The 25,557-nt window shown below is 39.6% G+C and overlaps 1 protein-coding gene and 1 long non-coding RNA gene across 2 annotated transcripts; one reads left to right on the forward strand and one right to left on the reverse strand.

The window, feature by feature from the left end:
• Nucleotides 1-991: 991 nt before the first annotated feature.
• LOC127409916 (uncharacterized protein C1orf198 homolog) lies at nt 992-9,911 on the reverse strand. The gene is made up of 4 exons (XM_051644891.1): nt 9,590-9,911; nt 8,374-8,424; nt 7,708-8,280; nt 992-3,872 (listed from the first exon to the last, which is right to left on the reverse strand). Exons 1-4 carry the CDS (start codon nt 9,902-9,904, stop codon nt 3,816-3,818), a joined length of 996 nt encoding a protein of 331 aa, XP_051500851.1. The 5' UTR covers nt 9,905-9,911; the 3' UTR covers nt 992-3,815.
• A 13,453-nt stretch (nt 9,912-23,364) lies between these two features.
• On the forward strand, nt 23,365-24,595 carry LOC127409937 (uncharacterized). Its single transcript, XR_007892063.1, has 3 exons — nt 23,365-23,477; nt 24,111-24,197; nt 24,358-24,595. It is a non-coding gene; the product is annotated as an uncharacterized LOC127409937 (long non-coding RNA).
• The last annotated feature ends 962 nt before the right edge of the window (nt 24,596-25,557 follow it).

Raw genomic sequence — 25,557 nt, forward strand, 5'->3', positions numbered from 1 at the left:
AACCTTCTCTCCTCCTTTCACATTTCTTTAAACCTCATCTCAGGCACTCTTTCACTCCTCTTTCACCCCCTTTTTTTTTTTGCCTTCCCCTTTCCTTACAACAGTAGTCGGCAAGCTTTTTCTTTTTTTTCTAGAACAGGACATTTTTCTCCTACCTCCCGCTTACATTATTCATGCTATCACGAGTTTTACTGACACAGCATTCACTTCATTTAAAGTGAATATTTAAATAAATGTCTTATAATTGTCAGGTTGTAATGCTGTTGTGACTTGGAAACATATTGTTCAATAGACAGTAGATGCCTCCCACATGGCTTTGTCTGGATAGAACATTATACTATCCGGAAAGCAGATCCAGCTACAGATCCTATAAGTAATAGCTTGTTAATAAACGCAGATCCAGCTACAGATCCTATAAGTAATAGCTTGTTAATAAACTAAGTCCATAGATATCTGCTGTATGTATGCAAGTCTCCTCCCATTGACTGGCTGAAAACTCCTTCAAAATAATTCAGATCTACAAACAGCTGGTCAGGAACCATAACGCTATGTCTGAAGAAACGTCCTGAGGAAAATGTTGCACTTTCAAAAAAAAAAAAAAAATCAAACTTTGAATGTTCATGTGACTTCTTGGAAAACTATGGGGCAGCTGTCCAACTGAAACTAACAATGTCTTTTTCAAAACATGTGGAGCAATAACAACAATCCCAAAAATCCTTCCAAAAATTAGCCCAGGGAATCAGTCCTCTTTAAATAGATCATATTGGTAGCATTTTGAAAATGCCACATGTGAGCAGTTATTTATGCGAAGATCCAATGGTAATATTTTATGTAACTAAACATAACAGGCAGTGACCTCTTGAAATATTTGTCAAGCAGGGTAAAACTGTCGTGATATTTATGAGTTGAGCTCCCTCTTTGCTTAAGTTGTTTTTAATGAGTGCTTTGGTGCTCCCTACCAGCCAATAATTAAAAAAAAGAGACAAACAAATATAAGTTAGTGTCCTTTTATTTTATTCCTCTTGCATAACAGATTTTTGAATGTATAAATGCTCCAGGCCATGTATATAATGTTCATGTAAAACATCTCGCACTAAAGCTCCAAAATGATTCCCACCCTTGAAACATACTCTACAGAAACATGTGAACGCAAAAGCTTCTAGCAACGTATGATTATTTTTCAGGTCACAACAACAGTTTGGCTGATCAAAAGTTTAAAGGGAATTTTGCTGAGCAAGTTATAGTTAGTTAAACTGTTGACATGTTTATATTTAGCTACTATACCTGAGTAAAACATCTGGTTTAATAGTAAAAACATGTGAAGGTATGCTTTGAGCATGCAAAATTACTTCGCAAACCATGCAGCTTTGAAGTTTGTTACTCTAAGCCAAAAACTGTGATGTTTAGATCCTTCTTTTTTTTTTTTTTTTTAATGTCTTTTGGCTATACAAATTCGCACGTCTGGCGTAGTTACACCTTTGACTTAAACAGCAAAGGTATGGACCATCTGAGCTTAAATTGGCCAAGAACTGCCCACTTAGACAGGAAAAGTCATCTAGGCTCTAAATGACATCTAAAGTGATCAATCACAATCGGTTTTGTCATTCCATGCTGTTTAGGGGCGTGGTTATTCAAGATATACCATAATAAAAGAAAGACATGGGGAAATAAACAATTTATATAATGGCACGGCAGTCTCCGCGAGGGATAGCACAGAAAACACATGAAAATAGCGGAAAATGTGTAAAATGCAAGAACAGGACACGAAACCTCATTACAGAGTATTTCACAAACACAACTAAGTGAACAAAGCAGAAGATACAGTAATGCTCGTTGATATTCGGTTTATTTTCTGCTACGTGTCTCAAACTAAACTCTGAATATCTTTAAAAAATTTGGGGTCACTCACCTGACAAACTTGGACAAATCTGGTAATTATTTTGTCCTCAAAAGCCCTTGTGTCAATGACTCTGTTTCCAGGGGGACTGATAAAAAGTCCTGTGTGCTTCTACTTGCAGAAACTCCATAAAACCAGTCAATAATACTTGTGCTGAGTGGTTCGAGAAAGTGTTTTCCAATTTTGTATGCCATGTGCATCAGACGGTTAGAGCATGGACTGTTTGCAGTCCATGGGCGTTCCCATCTGAGGCTGAGATACAAAATTTCTGAGCTTGCATTTCCGGTCTCCTTCATTCGCACGTGTATAAATGGAAGTGAATGCATCGCAAATCTAGTGCAACCATACCTTAACAAAATAACTAAATTATGCATGTATTACTGGAACAAACACTCGCAATGTGTTTGCCAAGCATTCACATCTGCATTTGTGTAGAGTATGTTTCTGGCCAAAATATTACTTCAGTTATAAGTCAAGGAAAGGAAGCATTTTAGAGAATGAGGACAAAGAAAAATAAATGATTCACGTAAACTCATACAATGACAGTAGTGTATATATATAAGTCGTTTAGGTCCCTATCAGTAAATGTACAGTGATGTCTAGATTATAATAATATTTGGTGTAGGGCAGTGAGAGTGATGTGGCTTTCACACTTAAAGGTGCTGCAAGTGATTTGATCCATTCTGGAACTTCCACCAGACTCAAGGCCTTTGGACACCAAAAGGAAACGCGATTATGAGAGGCGAATTACGGATGAACCATATGTTTCTGTATGTTTGCGTTGTGCCGTGTTTCAGCTAAAACGGCTGTGTTTGCAATAGCATACTTCCCATACTACTTTTACTGCTTCTGCTAAATCCATCTATGGCAGAAAGCGTAAGAGCAGCATGCCATTTCAAACTCAGTCTATGATTGTTTTCCATTCACGGTCAACATAATTATGTGTGTATGTATATACACTACCGGTCAAAAGTTTTGAAACACTTGACTGAAATGTTTCTCATGATCTTAAAAATCTTTTGATCTGAAGGCGTATGCTTAAATGTTTGGAATTAGTTTTGTAGACAAAAATATTATTGTGCCACCATATTAATTTATTTAATTATAAAACTAAAATTTTATTTAAAAAAAAAAGTTTTTGAAATTGAAGACTTGGACCAAATAATAAAGGAAAGCAGCCAATAAGTGCCCAACATATATGGGAACTCCTTCAATACTATTTAAAAAGCATCCCAGGGTGATACCTCAAGAAGTTGGTTGAGAAAATGTCAAGAGTACATGTCTGCAAATTCTTGGCAAAGGGTGCCTACTTTGAAGACGCTAAATATAACACAGTTTTAATTTATTTTGGATTTTGTTTAGTCACAACATAATTCCCATAGTTCCATTTATGTTATTCCATAGTTTTGATGACTTTACTGTTATTCTAAAATGTGAGAAAAAAAATTATAATAAAAAATAAGTGTTTCAAAACTTTTGACCGGTAGTGTAAATATATATATATATGTGCGCAATTACAGTCAAAAGTGCTAGGCTTTAATGTCTAAAGTCTAAAGGTTTTGGTGTGGTCCCGAGTTCGATTGACCATAAAGCCTGGCTTGTTTGATTAGTGTGAAAGCTGTCTTCCAAACTTACAAAATTGCACATACCAAGCATGAAAGCGAACTAAACAAGGAAAGACAGATACTCAGTTATCTTACCCATCTAAACATTTGTTCATAGCTCATGCATTCAGTCATTTCAAACCAGCAAATTTGGATTAGACAGATGAAGATTTTAACGGAGTCTAAGAGATATTGATGCACACTAAATAAACTACTAAAGAATTAGGATTTAAAAAGAAGATGTTCTATAGTGCTGGGTTTGTGGTGCTTGAAGGTCTTGTAACTTGGAATGGGTCCTTCAGGATATTCAAGTGCTACCAGTTGTCCAAAAAGTCAAATCCAGTCTTCAGGATATTGCTGCTGGTGTTGAACTGAAAAACGAAGGACATCAAATTTAGGGAAGCATAATACATCGGTGACAATGATATTGGCCAAAATTAGTTTCTTTTTCTTTTTTTTTCTTTTCAGGTCTGATTATGCCTATACTAGAAACAACAAAAACTCACAATATTTCTATGGTACATTTAATAGTACTTTATCAAATATGATAAATTTTTACTAATGTACATGATTATATTTTTGTTACAACAGGCCTGTACGCTTACTTTTTTAATACTGGTACAAGTGAAATAAACATTCTTTAGCACATATTTAAATTTATTAGCACACAGAAAAGCATGGTTTTATTTTATTTATTATTATTTAATTTACAAAAATTTACTTCTACTACAATTTTGATACAATATCATATTTTTAGTCTGACATGATGTATTTTTATTACTATAAATATTCATCACAAGATAAATGATGCTGCCGCAACACCCTCATAATTTAATTGACTGGGTATTTGCCCCACCACCACAGAATGTATTTCATGTGAAGTAATAAAACAAAAAACAATAATACTTTTATTTTTATTAACATAGTATTTCTAATGGATTAAGAATAGAAAAAACTCCACCGCCAGCTAAAGTTTGAGCGCTCATGATTTGGTGATAGCAAAGCAGTAAAAACAATAGTTGTCATATCGGCCAAAATTTCTACCTTGGTGCATCCCTAGAATAATTGGTGTTTTAAAAATGCTGAAGTCAAAATTGGCAATTCTTATTTTCTCATTGGATGTTGCTGTTTTTATTATAAACAATTTATCCATGCACATTATAAAAAAAGATGAAAAAAAAAAGGTTTGCCCTCGAAATCTTTAATCAAAAACTATAACACCCCTTCCCCCTTTGGCAATGACTTTTCTGCTGACCTATGTACTGGCATGTGGGCTGGGCAATAAGGTTGACCAATAGCCAGATGAGTTTCAACCTCTCACCTCCAGCCACCTGTCATTCACATGAAACTATCGCAGCAATTAGCAAACAACATCCAGGGTTTGTACAGTTTTTAAAAGTGAAATTCAAGCACTTTTCAAGCACTTTCAAGCTACATAAATCATATTTTTCAAGCAACTCAAAGCTTTAAATATCACCCAATTCTAAATGTTACTTGACAAAAATGCTAAGGTAAAACGCATCTTCTGTGTTTTCAAACATTGCCCAATCTATAAAAAATGTAAGTTTAATGAATTGCTTTAAACCATAAGACAGCAAAGACTGGTATCCTTAATATGATTATTACAACCAAAGTCTTGCATTAACACATACTGTAGATACAGTAGGCAACACCGATTATCTATTATCTAGATATGAGCTGCATGTGGAATTTTACCTCTAAACATGCACATCTGCAGCAGAAATAAATTCAGTGTGACATTCAATTTGTTTAACAGCATAACAGGTTTTTGGCCAGTAAAACAAAAATCAAGTCATGTTTTCCCCTTAATGAGTTCAGGGAAGAATAATATTAATCATAAATATAAATGTATTGTTAATCATATTAAAATTGGTGGTAAATGTGCCAATATATCAATACATAGCCTAGGAATAAACAACAATATTTTAGTCTATCTACAAATTATTGTAAATACGTTCATGTAAAACGTCATGCAGGGATGTCCATGACAACTTTTAACAGATTTCATAAACTCTAATATTTAATTACTGTAATATAATATTAAATGATTATTACTGAATATGATGACTTACAGTTATACTTGTCGTTGAATCCCAATGATCTTTTTAGTATAAATGTTCTTCTAGAGTGTATAGCAGATATTAAAAATTGGATGGCATGTCATTTTCTGCAGTTAAATTCTGATAAAACAGAGGTTGTCATAACCGGTCATGGTTTTAAAATCAATTGGATTGAGTCAAATGGTCTCGAATATTCAGCAGGTGGTGAGAAATTTGGGCGTCTATTTTGACACAAATTGACGTTTTGAACATCATGTCAGGAAGTAAGTTCCATCTTGTTTTAATCAGTTAAAGAACATTTCCAAGGTGAGACAGGTTTTGAGTTTTAGGGATACAGACAAGTTTTTTTTTTTAGGGTTGATTTAAAGATTTTATTAATTACATATAAAGCATTACATGGGTTGGCGCCAGATTATTTAGCAGAAATTTTAGGACCTTATGAAACAGTTAGACCTCTTAGATCTTCTTGTCAAGAACTGTTGGCTGATCCAAGATCCAGATACAAAACAAAAGGTGATAGAGCATTTGTGGTGAAGGCCCCACAATTATGGTACAGCCTGCCCTAGGACATTAGATCTGCTGAATCTGTGTCTGTTTTTAAATATTGTTTAAAAACTCATTTGTATAAACTTGCTTTTACTACTTTGTAATTTTTTGTTTTTGCCTTATGTTTTACTGAGTGTGTTTTAATTTTATGTTTTGTGGAGCACTTTGTGCTAAATTACTAAAAGGTTTTATATAAAGTTATTATTATGTTAATTTTATTGTAGTAAAACAGTAGTATTTCTGCTGTAATTAAAAAACAAAACTAATGTTAACAAATGTAACCTTATTATAAAGTGCTACCGTAATTTCTTTACATTCACACGCATTGGTCCTTTTGAACCCTCAAGCCTTTGTTTACGGTAAACTGAAGACATTTGTATTTTTTGGTGAAATGCCAGTTCCTACTCTTCTGCGCCCCAGTGTCACGCTATTACAAGAATGTTTTGAAGTACGTGAAAAAAAGTGATCTCGTCGAAGCACTTTGCATTCTCAATGCAGGTTATTAGAAAAACGCACCACGCATTAATAGCAAACCAAACTCAAAAACACTCCCAAGATGAATGGAATTTGTGTGAACCGCTCACTGTTTGCGACCCGCTGAGACAGCTGAAAACACAGTGGGTGTGCTTGGACCATGTTACTCCAGACTACAAGTACATTTATTTAATGAAATTGCAGCCTTTTGGGGGATTTAATAAATCGCACTGGGCCATATTGCAATTTCAATCTTATTTTGATTAACTGTAAAGCCCTAAACGTATTTATCGAATGCGATAACTTTCTGCCTTTTACAAATTGATTGTAATGTAAATTGTTCCAAAGTAAATTCAAGTCTTTATCTCAGCTTCTACCTTTAGAATGGCAATGGGGGCTGATACGTTTTTTTCCATAGTTCCTTGTTCCTTGTTGTTGATCTCTCCTCGGCATAGCCATATTTTACGTCTCCTCTTCCAGCTAGCTGTCACTGAAACAGCACTCCGTGATGGAAGCAGGAGGTGTAGGTATAATTTCTTTACACTTCGAAGAAGGAATATCGAAGAATTTGCATTTGTGTTGCAAGGACGAGTGGCTGGAGTTTATTTATATTTTTTGTGCAGCTGGAGATTTTTTGTGATGTACAGTTTGAGTAAGCGTTCTTGTATTGTGATTCAAAACATGGATATATTATTTTTTACTTGCTTGTTTCTCATTCATCTGTACTGGCACAACGGCTCACGTCTCATTGTAAGCAAAGACCGCAATGTGCTGTGTGCGTTTGTGGGCTAGTTATGGATTAATGTTGACAGTTAGATCATAATTCGGTTCTCAAAACGTTAGAAAAGATGGCCGGTATTGAGATTGCTTCTTAAGTTTCTCCGGTAAGTTGCTCTAGCATGTGCAGCACGGTGGAAAGGGGTGTGTATGTGGCTGTAAACTAAAGCCTATTGACGAGTCGTTCGACATGTCCCGCCCCCACTTCCTGTTTCAGTAGGAAATATGTCAAAACAGCAAATCAAACAGCGCTCGTCAAGGCCCTTGATGACTTTTAGTGTCTTTACAAAACTAACTGAGATGAAGGTAATTTGAGTTTCCATCTCACCTGTGAGAATGTAGGGCTGGAGGTGGGTGAGCTATCTGCCTTGTTGCCATCTTTGGCTGTGCTGTTGGACTGAGAGGAAGACCTGGTGACCAGACCAGGACTGAACACATCATCCAGAGTGCTTACAGCAGGAAGAGTACTCTGAGCCCTCTCCCACTCTCCATCTGTGGAGGACAAGCTTACAGGAGCAGGAGGCATTGGAGTCACACTGATTGCTGCAGGGGTCAAGCTGATGGGAATGGGGGTAAGAGTTGCTGGAAGTTTGGGGGCTCTCTGTTTAACCGGCCGCGAAACGGGGGCTTCCTCCGTCTCCCTCTGCCCGTATTCCAGCCTCAGATATGAGGGCAAGGGATTCTCCCCTTTCTCCAGAGACTTGATCTGGCTGGGTGTCAGAGACTGAAATTCAGCCTTTTCGCCCTCTAGTTTGGATCTTTCAGCGCTGATCTTCCAGAAGGAGGACTCCTCACTGCTGAGCAGCTTGCTACTCTGAGAGGTCTTGGGTTTGGATTCGTTCCCTGAAGAGGGAACAACTGGTTCTATAACACCAGAGATCAGACTGAAGTCCATCTGACTCTGTTAAGAAAGCAAGGACACATTTAGAAAGTCACATTTGTTGTTTTTGCCAACAAACTGATTATGTATTTTTAGAAGAGGAGGCATACTTACCTTGGTCTCCCAAGAGAACGGAGCTGAGTGCTCATCTTGCCAAGTTAAGTCCTTGAAACAGAGAAAAGAGAGATGTTAACTATCGTCATTAAATGGGACATTTCTGAAATCTGTCAATTCTGCCTTTTGTTCTAAATGAGGTCCTAAAATATAGGAGCACTCAATTCAAAAAGTGCATAACAGAACCTAAAACATATGCAAGAAAATATTAAAAGGCAGTGTCTGTGTCCGAAAACAGTAAAATGCTGCCTTTGCAGGCAGTAAACGGAGTTAGGAAGGGATGAAGGCACATCCAAATCTATTGTTCGCATCACATCCTGTAAACTGAGAATCCCTCATCCAATCGATTTTTAAAGGCAGCATAGATGTATCCTTTGCTGCCTATGATATCCCACACTGTACTAGCGAATCCATAGCGGTTGAGCTGAAGAAAGAAAATGGTGGCCGAAAGGCCAGTTGATGGTCAGTTTGCTCATAAATGTTTTTTTCCCTCTCTTTCTTTTGATTCCATTTCTAGCGACAAAGCAGTAAATATATACTTTATCACCAAAACTCTCTTGATTTTTTTCTAGATTAATGATCTTTGTGGTCCGGTTGGACTGAATAAATGCTGGTATCCAAGTAACAATGTGACATACTGCTGCCTCAAAAGCCTGTCTGAAACCTGTTTCTGGAGGTACCTTTGTACGCAAACGCTGTAAAGTCATTGAATGATAGGTCAGCGAGACAACAAGGCAGCCAGTTTTGGATTCGGATGCAGCCAGTTAGTATATATATTAAGTAAACTGATAAACTTAATTTCACTGATTTGTTAAGTAAATGGTTTAATTTACAGATATTTGATAGATTTGTTTAGTGAACAGCTTAATTTTTAGAAACAGAAATTTGACAATTAAGTAAACAGCTTAAAAAGGCTCTTTGATATAATATTTGTCTAATAAATTTGTCTAACTGTTTCATGTAGGCCTTTAGAGATAGTCCGTCTTGTGAGCTGGCATCTGAGGTTTGAGTTAAAACAACAATTAAGTCATTAATATATGTAAGCAAAAACAAATGAATATCTGTCAGTCTGTTAAAATGGTTTACTCTTAATTATTCACAATGTAGGCTATTTGATTGGAATTGACAAGCAGAACAAAATCAAACAGAAAGTCTTTACTGAACCAACAATAAAAACACATTACAACTCAAGCATAAGTATGGAACATACACACACCTCTTCTCCGAAGTGTACGGTCTTCTGTCCTGTCTGGATAAGCAGTTTCGGGTAGCAGATCACCTCCTCTCTTTCCACCCGGTGCATAGCGTACCGAGCCCGGATCCGCGGGTCCATCATGCCGTTATCAATCGCGCTATCCTGTTCGGCCGGGCTCATCTGATCCCACGCCGAACCGTAGCCCTCCTTTATCTTCTCCCTCTCCTGCATGATCTTACGGGCCATGGAGTTAATATTGGAAAAATACTCCAGCTTTTTGGCCTCCGTAATGTGCGGAGGATCCGCAACAACCCCTGCCATCGCTGCGGCAGCCATTTTCTAACAGCTGGAACAACAAATGCTACTGTATATTGGGTTAAACTTTCAAGCAATAATAATAATACATGTTGTAAATGTATTTTAGTATATTTTATTTATAGTATAGAATTTTAATGCATATATTTTATGTATATTCACATGATGGACGTATAATGAATGCAAGAGGTATATAAATAGTTTAGCCGATTTTTATATATTCATTAGGCTGTTTTTTTTTTTTTTTTAACACCGTATCTACCTCAACAACAATATACTTTTATTCTGTCTTGCGCATGCATGCGAATAATTATTTTATTTTACAATTATTTTACAACAGTATTATTGCCATTGCGCATATATATATATATATATATATATATATATATATATATATATATATATATATATATATATATATATATATATATATTTAAAAGAAAACGTATAAACGTATATTAGCATTAATGTAATTAATGCTAATATAAGTTTATAAGTTTTCTTTTCATAATGGTATATTGGCTGAAACATCATTTTTATCAGTTTTAATTTTAGCAATAAAATAGGTAATAATAATAATAATATGTATAGTATTTATTTTTATTAAAGCATTTTAATGTGTCTTGTATGTATGTATATTCACATATAAGTAAATGAGTGAAGTAATTAATGAAACGAACTTTTAAGTATGTATTTCATTAACTTAGCATAAGTAGTTAAATTATTTATTTCATTTTATATAGGCAATTTATTAGGTAAGTTTGTCATTTATTTCCATCCATCTATCACAACTGCATTACATCAAGAACATAAGACTTTTATTCTGTATTTCGCATGCGCGTGAAGAAGAGCGTCTGAGAGGAACGGTTGTAGAATTGGCGACCTCTAAAGGTACAACTGATGAAAACCATCCAGAAGAAAGAAAGGCGTGTAAAAAAAAAAAAAAAGAAAAAAAAATGATGGTTATTTAAGAAAACACAATACACAAAGCGCTGGAAACGTATGTGGTTTCATTTCAGGGACAGGAGACTTTCTGTCAGGCTCGCAAGAAACTTACATTGATCAGTTTATCAGCCTTAACTTTATCACACCTTCGTAAGCCGTGGGAAAGCTTAACGTTACTGCAAAGAAACCAGTTTTTCCCGCATTATATAATTAATGAAATGCCAGAGGTTGTTGGATTCGTTACTCCCCATGTTTTTGTTGCTACGCAACGCCTGCTTGTAAAGATGCTCTTAGTTTTGACAGTAACTTCTTCAAACTGTGATTGTCCTGGAATAAAGATATCCGTTTGAGCTTAATAAATATTCAAGTATTTTTTTCGTAAAATATGTGATATTAATGACAGTTTTCACTTTATAGAAAAAAAGTTGTTGTGGTGTGGTTCGTTTAATAAATAAAACAGGCAACAACTACTACTTAGAACGACTCACTCCTTTTCCACATGTGCATGACATCTACTTCTCTAGGTTAACTGGCGGATCGCAAACAACTTAAAGGTGCATACCGCCACCTACTGTACAAGAGTGTGTAACATCATGTCATTTTACCCTATTTCTTAAATTCTACCCACCAGCCTTGTATAATTTAATAAAGAAAACAGCCAACAACTACAGCTTAGAAGGATTCACTGGCTGTGTCTCGTTTGGAAGGCTGCATGCTAGGAAGGACGCGTCCTTTGAAGGCTGCAGTATACCGAGTGTCCTTTAAACGAGACGGCCTTCCTAGGATAAACGGAAACGGAACGTAACATGGTTGCTATGACAGCACGCCACTCTTTAACAAACACGAGCGCTTTGAGTGAGAAGATAACAAAGTCCCTCTGGAAGGGAATGTATGAGGTACATTTTAGGAGAGTTATAATGATGTAAAGAGAAAAGAAAATAGATTTTACAGGTGTACTTTTAGTCTAATACTTTATTTTAATTATATATTAATATAATTATACATATTATATACTCTGCACCCATCTACTGAGGTACTTCAACTTGGGAATTAACATTCCTTGTGTTTGAACATCATATTTCTGGGCAAATTGGCTCTTTTTTTTTTTTTTTTTTAGACATTTCCGTTGAAGCAAAGAATTGTGGGTTGTGAGTGCCCACGAAGGATACACCTCATGCATCCTCCGAATTCCCATGAAAGAAGGTCGCATTCGAAGGCTGCATTTGAAGTGTCCTACTCGCTTTTCTGAAAGGAAACAGCCTCGATGACGTATGCGGTCAACAAATGCGACCTCCGGAGGACGCAGCCTTCCAAACGAGACACAGACACTCTCTTTTACTTCCACACATGCATGACATCTTCTCTTTACCCTCCCGTGTTTTCTGCCGGTCTCTCTAGCTGAGAGTTCCCTCTAGAGGCTATCTGTAGAACACCACATTTCCCTCTCTCTTAAAGGTGCACTCAGTAATTCTAATCAAGTACACTTTTTTGTCAAATTCTGCAGATATCTCCTCACAGTCTGCTAGCTGTCCATTCTGTGGGTGGGCTGAAAAAAATCTAGTATTTGTACACAGCCCTGGCTCTCTAAATGGGACAAAAACAAAGTCGAACAGACCGATCCACACAACACTACTCCAGCCAATCAGCAACAGGGGTGGTTCTTGTGAGTGCACAGGATGGGGGGTGGGGGCAGAGCGAGAGGGAAATTCATTAGAAGAGCGATGGCAAATCTGGCTGATGTGAACTTTCTAAACTCCAAGGAGGACAAATGGATGAGAAACAGACCAAGAGAAAAAGGTCAGACGAATATAAACTAACAAAAGGATTATGATAAGTCGATGGCTAGGAGACGTGTCAACATCAACGAGGCTTTTCAGCGGTGGAGTGACCTCAGAGAGGTAAAAGGCTTGAAGACAGATGCTGAAGTTGCTCTTTTCTTCTTGATATGTGGGTTACAAATATTTTGCTATGTTTCACAGAACCCATATATGCTGTTGTTGTGATGTTAGATTTAGTTGCAGGAGAGATGTGAGCGTCTGGAGCTGGTGTGCGTAAAACCGTCTCGCGTACATTAATTTGGGGGGGCGGAGCTTCCAAAGGAGCACTGAAGGGAGGGGTGTGTTTGTTTTGGCAGTTGAGTTTATATATCTTACAGTGTTGCTCTGGATTCGCTGAGTGCACCTTTAAGGGCAAATCTACCTGTAGTAACATGTACCTCGTAAATAATAATAATAGGCTAAGTTATTAACCCAAATTAATTGTTAACATTCATAACAGCAACTTATAATTGTACTGTAAAGCATGAATCAATATTTACTCATACCATCTTATCGACAGCATTTTTTGACTCTTACCAGCAGCATGACTAGATGTCCATAATCTTATTATATTATAAGATTACATAATTTCTGAGTATACAATTTAATCACAGAACAATACCAACAGAACAAGTCAATGCTTTCTACACACTGCACTGTAAGGTGCATGAAATCAACTAAGCAGCCAGTAAGAGTGCATACACATTTCATAGTCCTGAGTCCAAGCAGGTGCACACCTACTACGGCTGGGGCGTGTAAATAATGCAGGTGGTATGTCAACTGATGGTTCCGTATTTTCCGAATCCAACAGCGGCAGTTGGTCGGACTCATCCCTCTCACCTGATATGAGTGCAGGTGCCAGATGAGACGTGTTCCAGCACCGTCCATCTGACAGTTTATATGTGTACAGTCCTTTCCTACCCACAACCTTTAGAGGTTTTCCAAACTTAGAGTCTTTGACAAAATACCTGGTCTCTTTACTCGAACATAGGACCCACACTGAAAGGAAACATGCTTGTCTCCGTGCTTCCTGTCAGTGTACTGTTTACTTTTCATCTGTTTTTCTCTCACTCTTGAAGCAAGCTCCTGAGGATTAAGGTGGTACGTAGGCAAACGACAAGTGAAGACCAGCGATATTCATTGTGGTGATCATGGGTGTACCATGGACAAGTTCAGCTGGAGTGCACTGTGTTGTGGAGTGCGGAGTTGCATGGTATGCTTGCTTTTCCTTCTAGCGAAGCAGATTTTAAGCTATCCTTTAAGTTGTCATTGAACCTTTCAACTTCCCCATTTGCTCTTGGGTAATACATAGATGCTGTCCTGTGCACAATTCCCCTATCCTGTAGGAACTGTTTGAAGTTGTGTGAAGTGAACTGTATTCCGTTGTCAGAAATCAGTTCTTTAGGATTTTCTTTCTTACTAAACACAGTAGACAGGAACTGTATCACAGTATGAGTGGTAGCATGTGAAACAAATGCAATCTCAGGACATTTGCTGTAATAGTCTACAAGTATGATCACAAAATGGCAATCCACAGGTGTTGCATCAAAAGGGCCCATTATATCCAAGCCCACTTTTCCCCAAGCACTTGTAGAATATGGCACCGGCTGTAGTGGTGTTGTATGTGTGATAGCTGACTTGCCATGTAATTGGCATGTGACGCATGATTTGACAGATGTTTCTACCGGACTATCCATGCCAGGCCACCTGTAAATTTCTCTCAAGTCTCCTTTTTGTTTTCACTATGCCCTGATGTTTGTCATGAGTGAGCAATATGAATTTAGGGTGAAGGCTTTCTGGTACTATGAGGTGGTTGGTACCTCTTACCACCCAGCCATCTTTAAGAAACAGTTCATGTTGTATTTGAAAGTATGGTTGTAAGGCATATTTCAGTGTTTTTGCAGATTTGGGCCATCTGGAAGTGAGTAGTTCAAGCAGATTAGTTTGAACTGGACACGACATGCATGCAGCTTTGTACTCTGCACCTGCTACTACAGTGAGGGTGGAGGTGAGTGCAACCACCTCAACATCATTTTCCAGACTAGACTCAGTACCGGGCAATGGTAGGCAAGACAAACTGTCTGCGGTCACATGTTTGCATCCTGGCTTATACTGAATGTCATATGTGAATGCTATTAGTCCTTTTGCAGACAGTTTCCCAGGAATGACAGTTCAGATTGTCTAATGTGGCACTTTGACATGTTGAGTTTGAGCCCAGCCTTGTCTATACACTGCAAGAGTGATTTCAGGTTCCTGTCATGTTCCCCTTCTGAGGCTCCTGCCACCATGATGTCATCCAGGTAGCACTGGACTCACTGCTGATCCTTAAGGATTTTAGACATCACACTCAGAATGCAGCATGACCTGATGGTAAGCACTTTGAAGGTCTAATGTAGAGAACAATGTTACTCCACACAGTTTTGCAAAAATCTCCTCCATGTGTGGAAGAGGAAAACCGTCCACTGCTATATTTGGTTCACGTAAGTCCACACACAACCTAATTTTTCAGTTTTCTTCTGGTAACCACTATTGGAGAGACCCACTCGGATGCATATGCAGGTTGTTGTACTAGATTCTGTAGTTCCTCGGACACCTCGTCACGTACTACGAACGGTAACTGCCTCAGTTTCTACTGAACTGAGTGGACCCCAGGACGGATTTCCACACAGTGTACAAACCCTATTGCACACCCAAGCGTGTTGCCTTGTCCCAAAGTTGCAGTTGAGACCGTGTGTGCACATGGGGTTGAGCTGACACAGCCATCACATAGTTGTAAACATAGTCCATTAAACAAGTCTCTGCCTAACACAGCTGATCCTCATTACACAATGTATAGATCCATAACAGTACAATGGTCACCGAATGAGACATCTCATAACTTGAATTGCATCTCCCCCAAAACTAACTAAACTGAGCTTCAGTGGTGAGAGTGGAGTTTGATTGAACGACTCGGTGTAAATGGACATGGGAAATATGGACACTGCTGAGCCCGTATCTAACATTAGCTCAACATCACGCTTTTTTCCTGTGTTGACACTTATCTGTACCGAACACATTATTTTTCCACAGTCACGTGCTGTATGTTCAATGTTCAACACGGTCACTTCTGGCACCGTAATCTCACTCACCTGTTTGCTTCCCCAAAACACCTTTGCATAATGTCCTTTTTTGTTACAGCTCCTGCACATCGCATCCTTAGCAGGACATCCAGGAAAGTTAGCTGTGTGTTGCTCAGATCCACATCAGTAGCAGGTAAGTCCACGTGTGGTTTTGGAAGGTTGGTGTTGCTGCGGTATCGGACAGCCTTTACCTTTTCCCTTTTGAGGCCGACTATGTAGCTGAACTGCTTGTACAGTGGTGTCAACAGGCACTATCGTTGCTTTGGCTTCCGCCATTGCCGTTTCGATCTGGTGAGCAACAGCCATAACTTTTTAAGGTCGAGTGGTACTTCAAGCAGCAGCCATTCTCTGATGCGAGTTGAATTCGTCTTTTCGACAAGCTGATCGCAGATCAACTCATCCTCCATTGCGGCGAATTCACAGGTAGTAGCTAACTCTCGTAGTGCGGCCACATACTGATCTGCAGTTTCGCCCACACGTTGGCTCCGTTGGCAAAAGCAATAACATTAAGCCACCACATTGACTTTAGGCACAAAAAAGTACTGTATTGCATTCAGAGTAGCAGCATAAGTATCCTTGATCTGAGCATTCACGTTAAGAGTATAGAACAGTCTTTGTCCCTCCAATCCTAAACAATGTATAAGAAGAGCGCGCTTCCTGGCAGTAGATAACTCCTCTCCCTGGGCTATCAAGATGTTGTCAACTTTTAATCCAAGCTTTAAACTCAATCGGTGATTCTCCAGCCGATTGCAGGAACGGAGCAGGTTGGCTTAAGTTCAGAGACATCCTCGTCGCCAATATGTGGTGTGGTTAATTTAATAAAGAAAACAGGCAAAAATTACAGCTTAGAACGATTCACTCTCTTTTACTTCCACACTTGCATGACATCTACTTCTCTTTAGAGCTCCCTCTAGAGGCTATCTGTAGAATGCCACAGTTGTGTGAGCCTTGCTAAAACAAGTAAGCTAACAGCCATTTAAATTTGAATTAATCTTTTATTTAACCATGCAAAATAAAAGGAAATTGTTTCTGAATTAAAAATCGCACATCAAATACTGACTGAATTGGTAATGACACTCTAAAGCTGGTGTCACACTAGCAGACTCAGAACAACTCGATTTGGATGGGGGGTGACACACTTAGTGACTGTTGTTGCTGAACTTGCCCTCCTAGTCGGTGAGCCTGTTAAAAACGGAGGGCCTCTTGGCCTCCTCGGCAGTGGTCACTCCACTGGGACTACTGCGACTGAGACCCCTTCAGTGCTGGCTCAGATCTAAGGTGCCTCATCATTCATGGCAACATGGTAGTTTAAGTCTTGTGGTATCGAACCGCTGTCTAGCCGTGTTAACATTTGCAAAACGCCCATGATCTACCAGACGAGCGTGGCTCTCGAAACACAAAGTGGTCATGACAGACGCATCAAACATGGGCTGGGGAGCCCTGCGCGATGGATGTCCGGTATTTGGCACTTGGAAATTTGCGCGAATGACCTGGCACATAAGTTGTCTGGAACTACATGCTGTATTTCTGGCAGGGTTTTCATGTCCTGATCCGAACTGACAAGACAGCAGTTGTGGCAAAATTTGATAACAAATTTGACCAATCTCTGATTTTTTTATTTTTAACACTAAGATCAGCCGATACCGATACGGATTTTTTAAAAAAGGGCCCTTTGCCACACTCTTGCAAGTTATATTGTGCAATTATATGTTTATGCCCCACACAGTTAAATTACTGTAACACTTTACAAAAAGGCTCCATTTGTTAACATTATTTAACAACATTACTGTAGTTAACATGAACTAATGAACTTAATGTTAGTTTCAACATATACTATTACATTTTTAAAACCAAAAGTTGTAATAGTTAACATTAGTTAGTACACTATGAACTAACAATGAACAATTGTAATTTTATTAACTAACATTACAATTAATAAAGGCTGTAAAAATATATTGTTAATTGTTTGTTCATGATACCTAATGCGTTAACGAATGGAACTGTGAAACGTTCAAGGAAGGAGGGCCCGGTCTATGTACCACCTTGAATTTAAAGGGCTGGAGAGCCAGATACCACCGGGTGATCTGCGTGTTGGTATCCTTCATGCGGTGGAGCCATTGGAGTGGGGTGTGGTCCGAGCAGAGGGTGAAGGCCCGCCCCAGCAGGTAGTACCGGAGGGTGAGGACCGCCCACTTGATGGCCAGACACTCCTTTTCTACAGTGCTGTACTTGGTCTCCCTCAAGGAGAGCTTGCGTCTGATGTACAGCACCGGGCGCTCCTCCCCCTCCACCACTCATAATCGAGATCCCCCACTCGTCGTTTGACCTCAAAGGTTCATTGCCACTTGTCAAGTAATCTGGAGCTCAATGTGGGTAGTAATACAAGTACCTTATCTCCCGGTGCAAATTCCCGCAGCCAAGCTCCCCTGTTATACAGTCGGCTCTGTTGTTCTTGAGCTTGGAACAAATTCTCCTGTGTTAGTTGCCCCAAGGTGTGGAGTTTTGCTCTAATATCAAGACGTACTGAATTTCATTCTTGCTATCTGAAGGTCCCTCCTCCCAAGCTTCGCGGATGACGTCAAGCACCCCGCACGGGCGCCGCCCATACAGCAGCTCGAACTGAGAAAATCCAGTGGAGGCTTACGGGACCTCTCGTACTGCAAATAACGGGGTCTAGCCATTTATCCCAATTCCTAGCATCCTCGTGCACAAACTTACGAATCATGTTCTTAAGGGTTTTATTAAATCACTCCACCAGGCCATCTGTCTGTGGGTGGTAGACACTGGTGCATATCGCCTTAATGCCCAATAATTCGTAAAGCTTGCTTAGTGTCCGTGACATAAAAGTTGTGCCCTGACCAGTGAGGATTTCTTTCGGAATCCCCACCCGGGAGATTGTCTTGAAGAGTGCCTCCACAACACTACGTGCTGAGATGCTGCACAGAGGCACTGCCTCCGGATATCGCGTTGCATAATACACTAGGACTAGTATAAAGTGATGTCCGCGCGCTGACTGCTCTAATGGCCTGACGAGGTCCATTCCAATTCTCTCGAAGGGGACCTCGATTAGTGGAAGGGGGCGCAATGGCGCTTTTGGGGTGGCCAGTGGATTCACCAGCTGACATTCATGGCATGCCGCACACCACCTGCAGACATCGCGTCAATGCCTGGCCCATAAAAACTATTAAGCGGTTCAGTGTCTTCCTTTCCCCTAGGTTTCCCGCCATCGGATTACAGTGAGCTGCCTGGAACACCATTTCCCGGTGGCTCCGCGGTATTACGATCTGGGTTGTATCTTCTTTTGTTTGAGTGTCCTGCGTCACTTTATACAACCGCTCGTTTATAATCGTAAAATAGGGATATGAAAATGCGACACTCGGCCGGAGTGGTTGACCATCAATCAATCTCACTAGGTAGAAGGCGTGCTTGAGGGTTTCGTCTTGCGATTGCTCCAAAGGGAAATCCCCTTCGGGAAATCCCCTGAGGATGGGAGGGGCCGCAGCCTCTCCCCCCCCATGTCATCTTGACGTGGAGCTGATGAAGATGGCCCCGGCTCCGCCTCGCACACTTCACATCTCCACACTTTCGTGCAGGACCCATCCGCGCATATTCTCTTTAATATGTTTCCGAATTCAGGCCAATTAGTCCCCAAAATCAGCGGATGGGTGAGGCGGGAACTAACCATGGCCTCCACTCTATGTTTTGTTCCCCGAAATGTAATCACCAGGGTCACCATAGGGTATTTGTGAATATCCCCATGCACACACCTCACCCTCACCGTTTTAGCGGTGCCCAATGCCTCACGTTGAACCAAGCATTGATGGACCGTGGTTTGATTACAGCCTGTGTCCACCAATGCTTGGCGAGTACCCCTCTTGGTTCTTACCGGTATCCGGTACACTCCGGCCCGGTTGGGGGCAGCCTGTGGGGTGTCGGGATCCAGATCACCGTCCCCAGCTCCATCACAGGGCATTGATCCCGGAAGAGCCCCGGATCCCCGCAACCCCAGCAGACCTGCCCAGACGCCACGCCCGCACCTGCATCGGTGGGCACTTCCACCTGAGGGGGAAGAGCGGCGGGGCACTGTAGAGGTCCTCACGTGGGGAACTGGCTTTGGTGGCGGAGTAGGAATGGGCTCTTAGGAGAGAGCAGAGTGAGAGGGATGGGGGAACACACAGGGGGAGGGGGAAGAGAGAGAGAGGAGGGCTCTTCCGCTCTCGGGTACGCCACCAAATGGTCCTCCGCAAGCTGGACAGCTTCCTACAGCAACGCCAGGGGGTTGGCACTGGACCCATTCTGCTGTCCCCTGTGGTAGTCGATGAATCAGCTGCTCCAGTACCACCTGGTCGATCACTCCCCCGACATCACGATTCCCCACCAGCAGCCATTTCTGGCACGCGTCTTGGAGCCGTTGGGAGAAAGCAAACGGGCGGTCGGTCTTCCCCAGCTTCAAGGACCGGAACAGCTGGTGATACTGTTCTGGGCTACTACCCACCCAATGCAGGATAGACTTTTTCAGGTCGTCATAGGCCAGGAGATTAGCTGCCAGCAACTGTTCGGCAGCAAGCTGGGCTTCCCCGGACAGTAGTGGGAGGAGCCTGGCCACCCACTGGTCACGCTGCCAGCCCCAGATCTCTGCAGTTCTCTCAAATAAGTCCAGGAAGGCCTCGGCATCGTCTTCCACCCCCATCTTCAGGAGTGTGGGGGGAGGCAGTTGGCTGTAGTGGTCCGGGGTTGCGGCTCTCTCTCTCTCCTGGCCGAGGAGGCTCCAGATCACGTGCTTGAGCTTGCAGGATCTCGAAGAATCGAAGTCCCTGGTCTTGACGTAGCTCAAGCAGGGATTGCTGGTTGGACTGATGCAGACTGGCGAGGGACTGGAGGATCTCGGTCACCTGGGAGGACTCCATGGCGCGTACTTCAGTTTTTCCTGGGTTTCAGCACAAGTGTGAAACGTTCAAGGAAGGAGGGCCTGGAACACAGGTTCTCTCCAATACGTTACTTTATTTAAACAAAACACGGGCTCCACGGCCACACCGTAAATCAAACTAAAATGATCAGGCCTCACGGCCACACAGTGAGTCAGTCCTCTTTGACAACAGACACACCAAGCTTGTGTTCTGACTCGCTCTCTCTCTCCCTTCTGGCGGTGGCGTGGCTGTTTATATGCCACTCTCCCCACGCTCACTGGAATTAGAGACAGGTGTTAGACATAATTTAGCTCAGGTGTAAGCACCCTTACTGCTTTCTCTCTCTCCGGACGGGTGCTCGACCATGCCCCCGCTGCCACAGGAACCTTTTTATAAAGTTACCAAAATTGCATTAAAATTACATTAATTGTGAATTGCTAACATTTATTTGTGTTGAAACATTTATGAATAGTTCTGATGTCAATATCAAAAGGTCATTGTGACATACTGTTAAGCAGTAAAAATCATGAGAGCATCACACACAGCAGAGATACGTTCAAAAATACATAAAATATATCCATTAAAAGCTCTAAAACTTCTCCAGTGAGAATTCATTAATATCCATGATTTGTTTACTGTCTTTGGCATTTTGCTGTAACACAAATCACTAATTATTAAGCAAATGCGTGAAGACGCGGTGCCGTTATGGTTAAAATGTAATTGCTGTGATTAGTGGTAATGTGACCAACTGAGATGAGTGCTGATGAGATATTGAGAGCACCTGGAGAGCGCGCATGTTTGATTGACACTGCGAGTGAGCATATTGGGGGGGGGGGGGTGTCAAACTGAAAGTGCTCATGATCGCTCAGACTCTATCACTCAACACAACATCTGATTGTCACGACTCACGTTACATCACGTACACTCAGATTTGTATACGCATTTTTATTTGTTGTTTAATTTGTTTATCTCTTTATCCTCTCCTTGCTCATAATCTAGCTGCGTTTACATTGACCCTGGTAATCTGTTTGTGATCGGACTAGAATCTCAAGCCGAATAAGTCTCATGTAACCATGTCAGTCGGATTAAATTGGCCACATCTGATTTAAATTTCATTTGGATTGTAAGGGGTGGTGTAACTATTTTCTAATCCGTTTGAAAAGATGAGAAACCTTTAGCTGATTGTAACGGAACCAGCTCGCGATCATGATCTACTCTTCTCTCTAGCGTGTGTGCAACAACCGGGCTTCCCTCGATATTGCGGAGAGCAGACCTCAAACATTTCAATTCTAGTGAGACTTTTCTAGGTTAAAGCATTACGGAGGAAGTCAAGTCAAACCTCTCAAACAGTAGGCAGCCCTGACATGCCAAACAGCACTGAGGAGGAAAAGAGCAACACTGTGCTATGCGCAAATTATTATTATTTTTTTCATTATGCATCATCACCTTCATAAAATTGTTTCACGATTTTACATGAGTAAAAGTAACTTATATTTTGACAAAATTGTATAGTTTCATATGAAATAATCTAAAGGTAGAATCTATTAGACCTCATTTTATATCAACAGTGGCAGTTTTAATTAAAGTTTCAGGTGTTTCAGCTAGTACTTATTTTTTCATAAATATTATAAATTGTTATTATTATTACTATTATTTAAGACTAGCTACGCTGACCTAACCATGGTAATGAGGAGCCTTTCCTCCTGTGTAATATTTATGTTCTGTTTGAATTATGGAAATAATAATGGGCTCATATAAATAAATATGCTCTTCAATTTTTAAAAGAGGGGAGAGAAAAATTCCTTTCGCTTTTGTTGTTGACGTCAACAACAATTTTTTTGTCACTTGATGCATGTCCTTGTACTTGAAAACCATGAACAAAACTATGCAACATAAAAGAAAATGCGACCCAGGATACATTAAATACAGGTTACGTTTTTACTATGGTGGGTCGCCACTTGATTTCCAATGTAAAATCTGGGTCCTGAAGCAAAACCAGTTGAGAACCACTGAGTTAAAGGTACAGACAGGAGCAGTCTGGCTGTGCTGTTCTGCACCTACAGTATATGTTAAGTGTTAATAATCATAGGACATTACATTAAAAGCTCACACAGCTGATGTTATTTTTCATTTAGTAGTTAATTTAACATGCTATGCTAACATGTAAACTAACATGCTTTAATTATATAATTATGTTATAGTTACATGCTATTTTTTTTTATCATGTTTATAATTCGGTTTATTATTATAATTCTGTTAGCTTTCTTATTTTTTCTATTTATTTTATTTTCAAAAGGGAGACTTTTGTTTACACACCCTACCGTTCAAAAGTTTAAGGTCACTTACTCATTCTTTATTTTTTATTTTAATTTATTTTTTCACATTTTAGAATAATAGTAAAGTCATCACAACTATGGGAATTATGTTGTGACTAAAAAAATCTAAAATAAATCAAAACTGTGTTATATTTTAGCATCTTCAAAGTGGCCACACTTTGCCTAGATTATGCAGAAATGTACTCTTGGCATTTTCTCAACCAACTTCTTGAGGTATCACCCTGGGATGCTTTTTAAACAGTATTGAAGGAGTTCCCATCTATATGTTGGGCATTTAGTGGCTGCTTTTCTTAATTATTCGGTCCAAATCATCAATTTCAAAAACTTTTTTTTTAATTGCATTTTAGTTTTGTATGCATTTTTTGTATTCATATTGTGTGTGCATTTATTTGGCAGGAATAGCTGCACAACAATTTATATCCATTCCACAGATTGAGGATTCACCATTTGGTTGAAGCGGCTTATTCAAGGTAAGATGACCACACACACTCACTCTACTACATATACAATACTGATTAATTTAACAGTACTGTACAGATTTAGATAGATAGACAAACAAGACACAGTCTCTATATTTTTTATTTCCCCCTATTTTTCCTTTTTATGAACTGATTGGAGTTCATAAAAAGATTTGAGTTCATGTAGATCTTGGGATATTTTTTTTTTATTATTGAAAATAATTCAAATAACACACTGTGTGAATAAAGTAAATAACATACCTCTACACTGGTGATGGGGAATTAACCTCATGCACACTCTGCGAGAACTAACATGATTGTTGGTGTGGATGGTACAGGAAGAACGTCAGATCAACAGTGCTTTTTTCATGTTGTACTTTAACACACTATTACAGATTATGTTGTATATGTAATGTTCATCTATAGACAAACTAAGTGATGGATGTGTATAGACACATGTTGGCAAGATCAATAAGCTTTATCGATCAAATCATTAACAACAAATAACCAATCATCGATTATTCATCAACATTCTTAATTAATGGACCATCTGAGTGGTCTGACATCATGCTGCTTCCTGTCTCTGTAGATACATGTAGGAGCACACAGTTAGTCATGACATTAACTGACTTAAGTTTTTAACAGCAACACAAATGTAGGCGAGATTCTATTATCCGCTGCCTCATTATCCTTCTGGGAGAATCATCTGAGGAGCTCATCAAAGACTACCAGGTAAATTTGTACATTTATTCTTATTTCTTCTATGATTTCAAAAATAGTTGTGTACATTCTGAACAGGCTGTCTGTGGGGACTGTTAAATTTCACCCACTGAATCACTTGCAATATATTGGACAGTATATTGACCACTTCACACTGATGTGTATTTGACAGGATGTCAGCAAAGACATAATCAAAGATAGCTTCACTGAACATGTGATGAAGATCATTGTACTTGGCAGCACTGCAGCAGAGGAAGGCTCCACTCCAGCCGATGTGATCATTGTCATTGAGGGAAATGAGGAGCTGGCTGGATGTAAATATCTCACAGACGCGTGTCTTCTACTCATGGGTTTAACCCTCAGGGGTCGACGGACGCGCCTGCTGGATTTTTCCCTCATAACAGCGCAAACAACTTAAAATACTCCATTTTTGGGCATACAGATAAGTGTAAGACATCATTAGAAACTATAAAGGGTCTACTTTTATTTGTGTACACTCACAATAACAACAAAACCTTGTGCTTTTGTAAAATAAAGAAAATAATCAGGGTGCGCTTTCATCCGTCTCTGTCTCTGTGAGCATCTTTCTGAAACACATCACAAAAATGAACTGAAACTCCGCGAAAACTTAAAATGTCTACTTTTAAATAAAACAATTCAAATTTAAAACAAATATTCTCCTGCAATGTAATATGTATGAAACAAAGTGATGTACAGTTTCTCCTGGCTCAGCTAATTATCGCTAATGTGATCCCACCCACCAGCAGAGCGCGCTATTCATACGGTAATGTGCTGAGGCGATCAATGCAAATGGTTAACGCCCCGAGGCAAGTTTTTATATATATATATTGTAAAATGCAATTTATTCCTGTGATGTAAAGCTGAATTTTCAGCATCATTACTCCAGTCTTCAGTGTCACATGATCCTTCAGAAATCATTCTAATATGCTGGTTTGCTGCTCAAGAAACATTTATTATTATAATCAGTGTTGAAAACAGTTGTGTACAATTTTTTTCAGGAATCTTTGATGAATAGAAGTTTAAAATAACAGCATTTATCTGAAATAGAAAGCTTCTGTAACATTATACACTACCGCTCAAAAGTTTGGGGTCAGTAAGAATTTATTTGTTTTTTTTTTTTGGAAAGAAATTAATACTATTATTCAGCAAGTATGCATTATATTGATCAAAAGTGACAGTAAAGACATTTATAATGTTACAAAAGCTTTCTATTTCAGATAAATGCTGTTATTTTGAATTTCCTATTCATCAAAGAATCCTGAATTTTATTTACATATTGTGTATATGCCCTATATCAGATATTAAATTTTATTCTGTTCCCAGGGGAGGGGTCTTTGTCTCCTCAGGTGTG

The sequence above is a fragment of the Myxocyprinus asiaticus genome, chromosome 19 (assembly GCF_019703515.2).
Source record: "Myxocyprinus asiaticus isolate MX2 ecotype Aquarium Trade chromosome 19, UBuf_Myxa_2, whole genome shotgun sequence".
Classification (NCBI taxonomy): Eukaryota; Metazoa; Chordata; class Actinopteri; order Cypriniformes; family Catostomidae; genus Myxocyprinus; species Myxocyprinus asiaticus.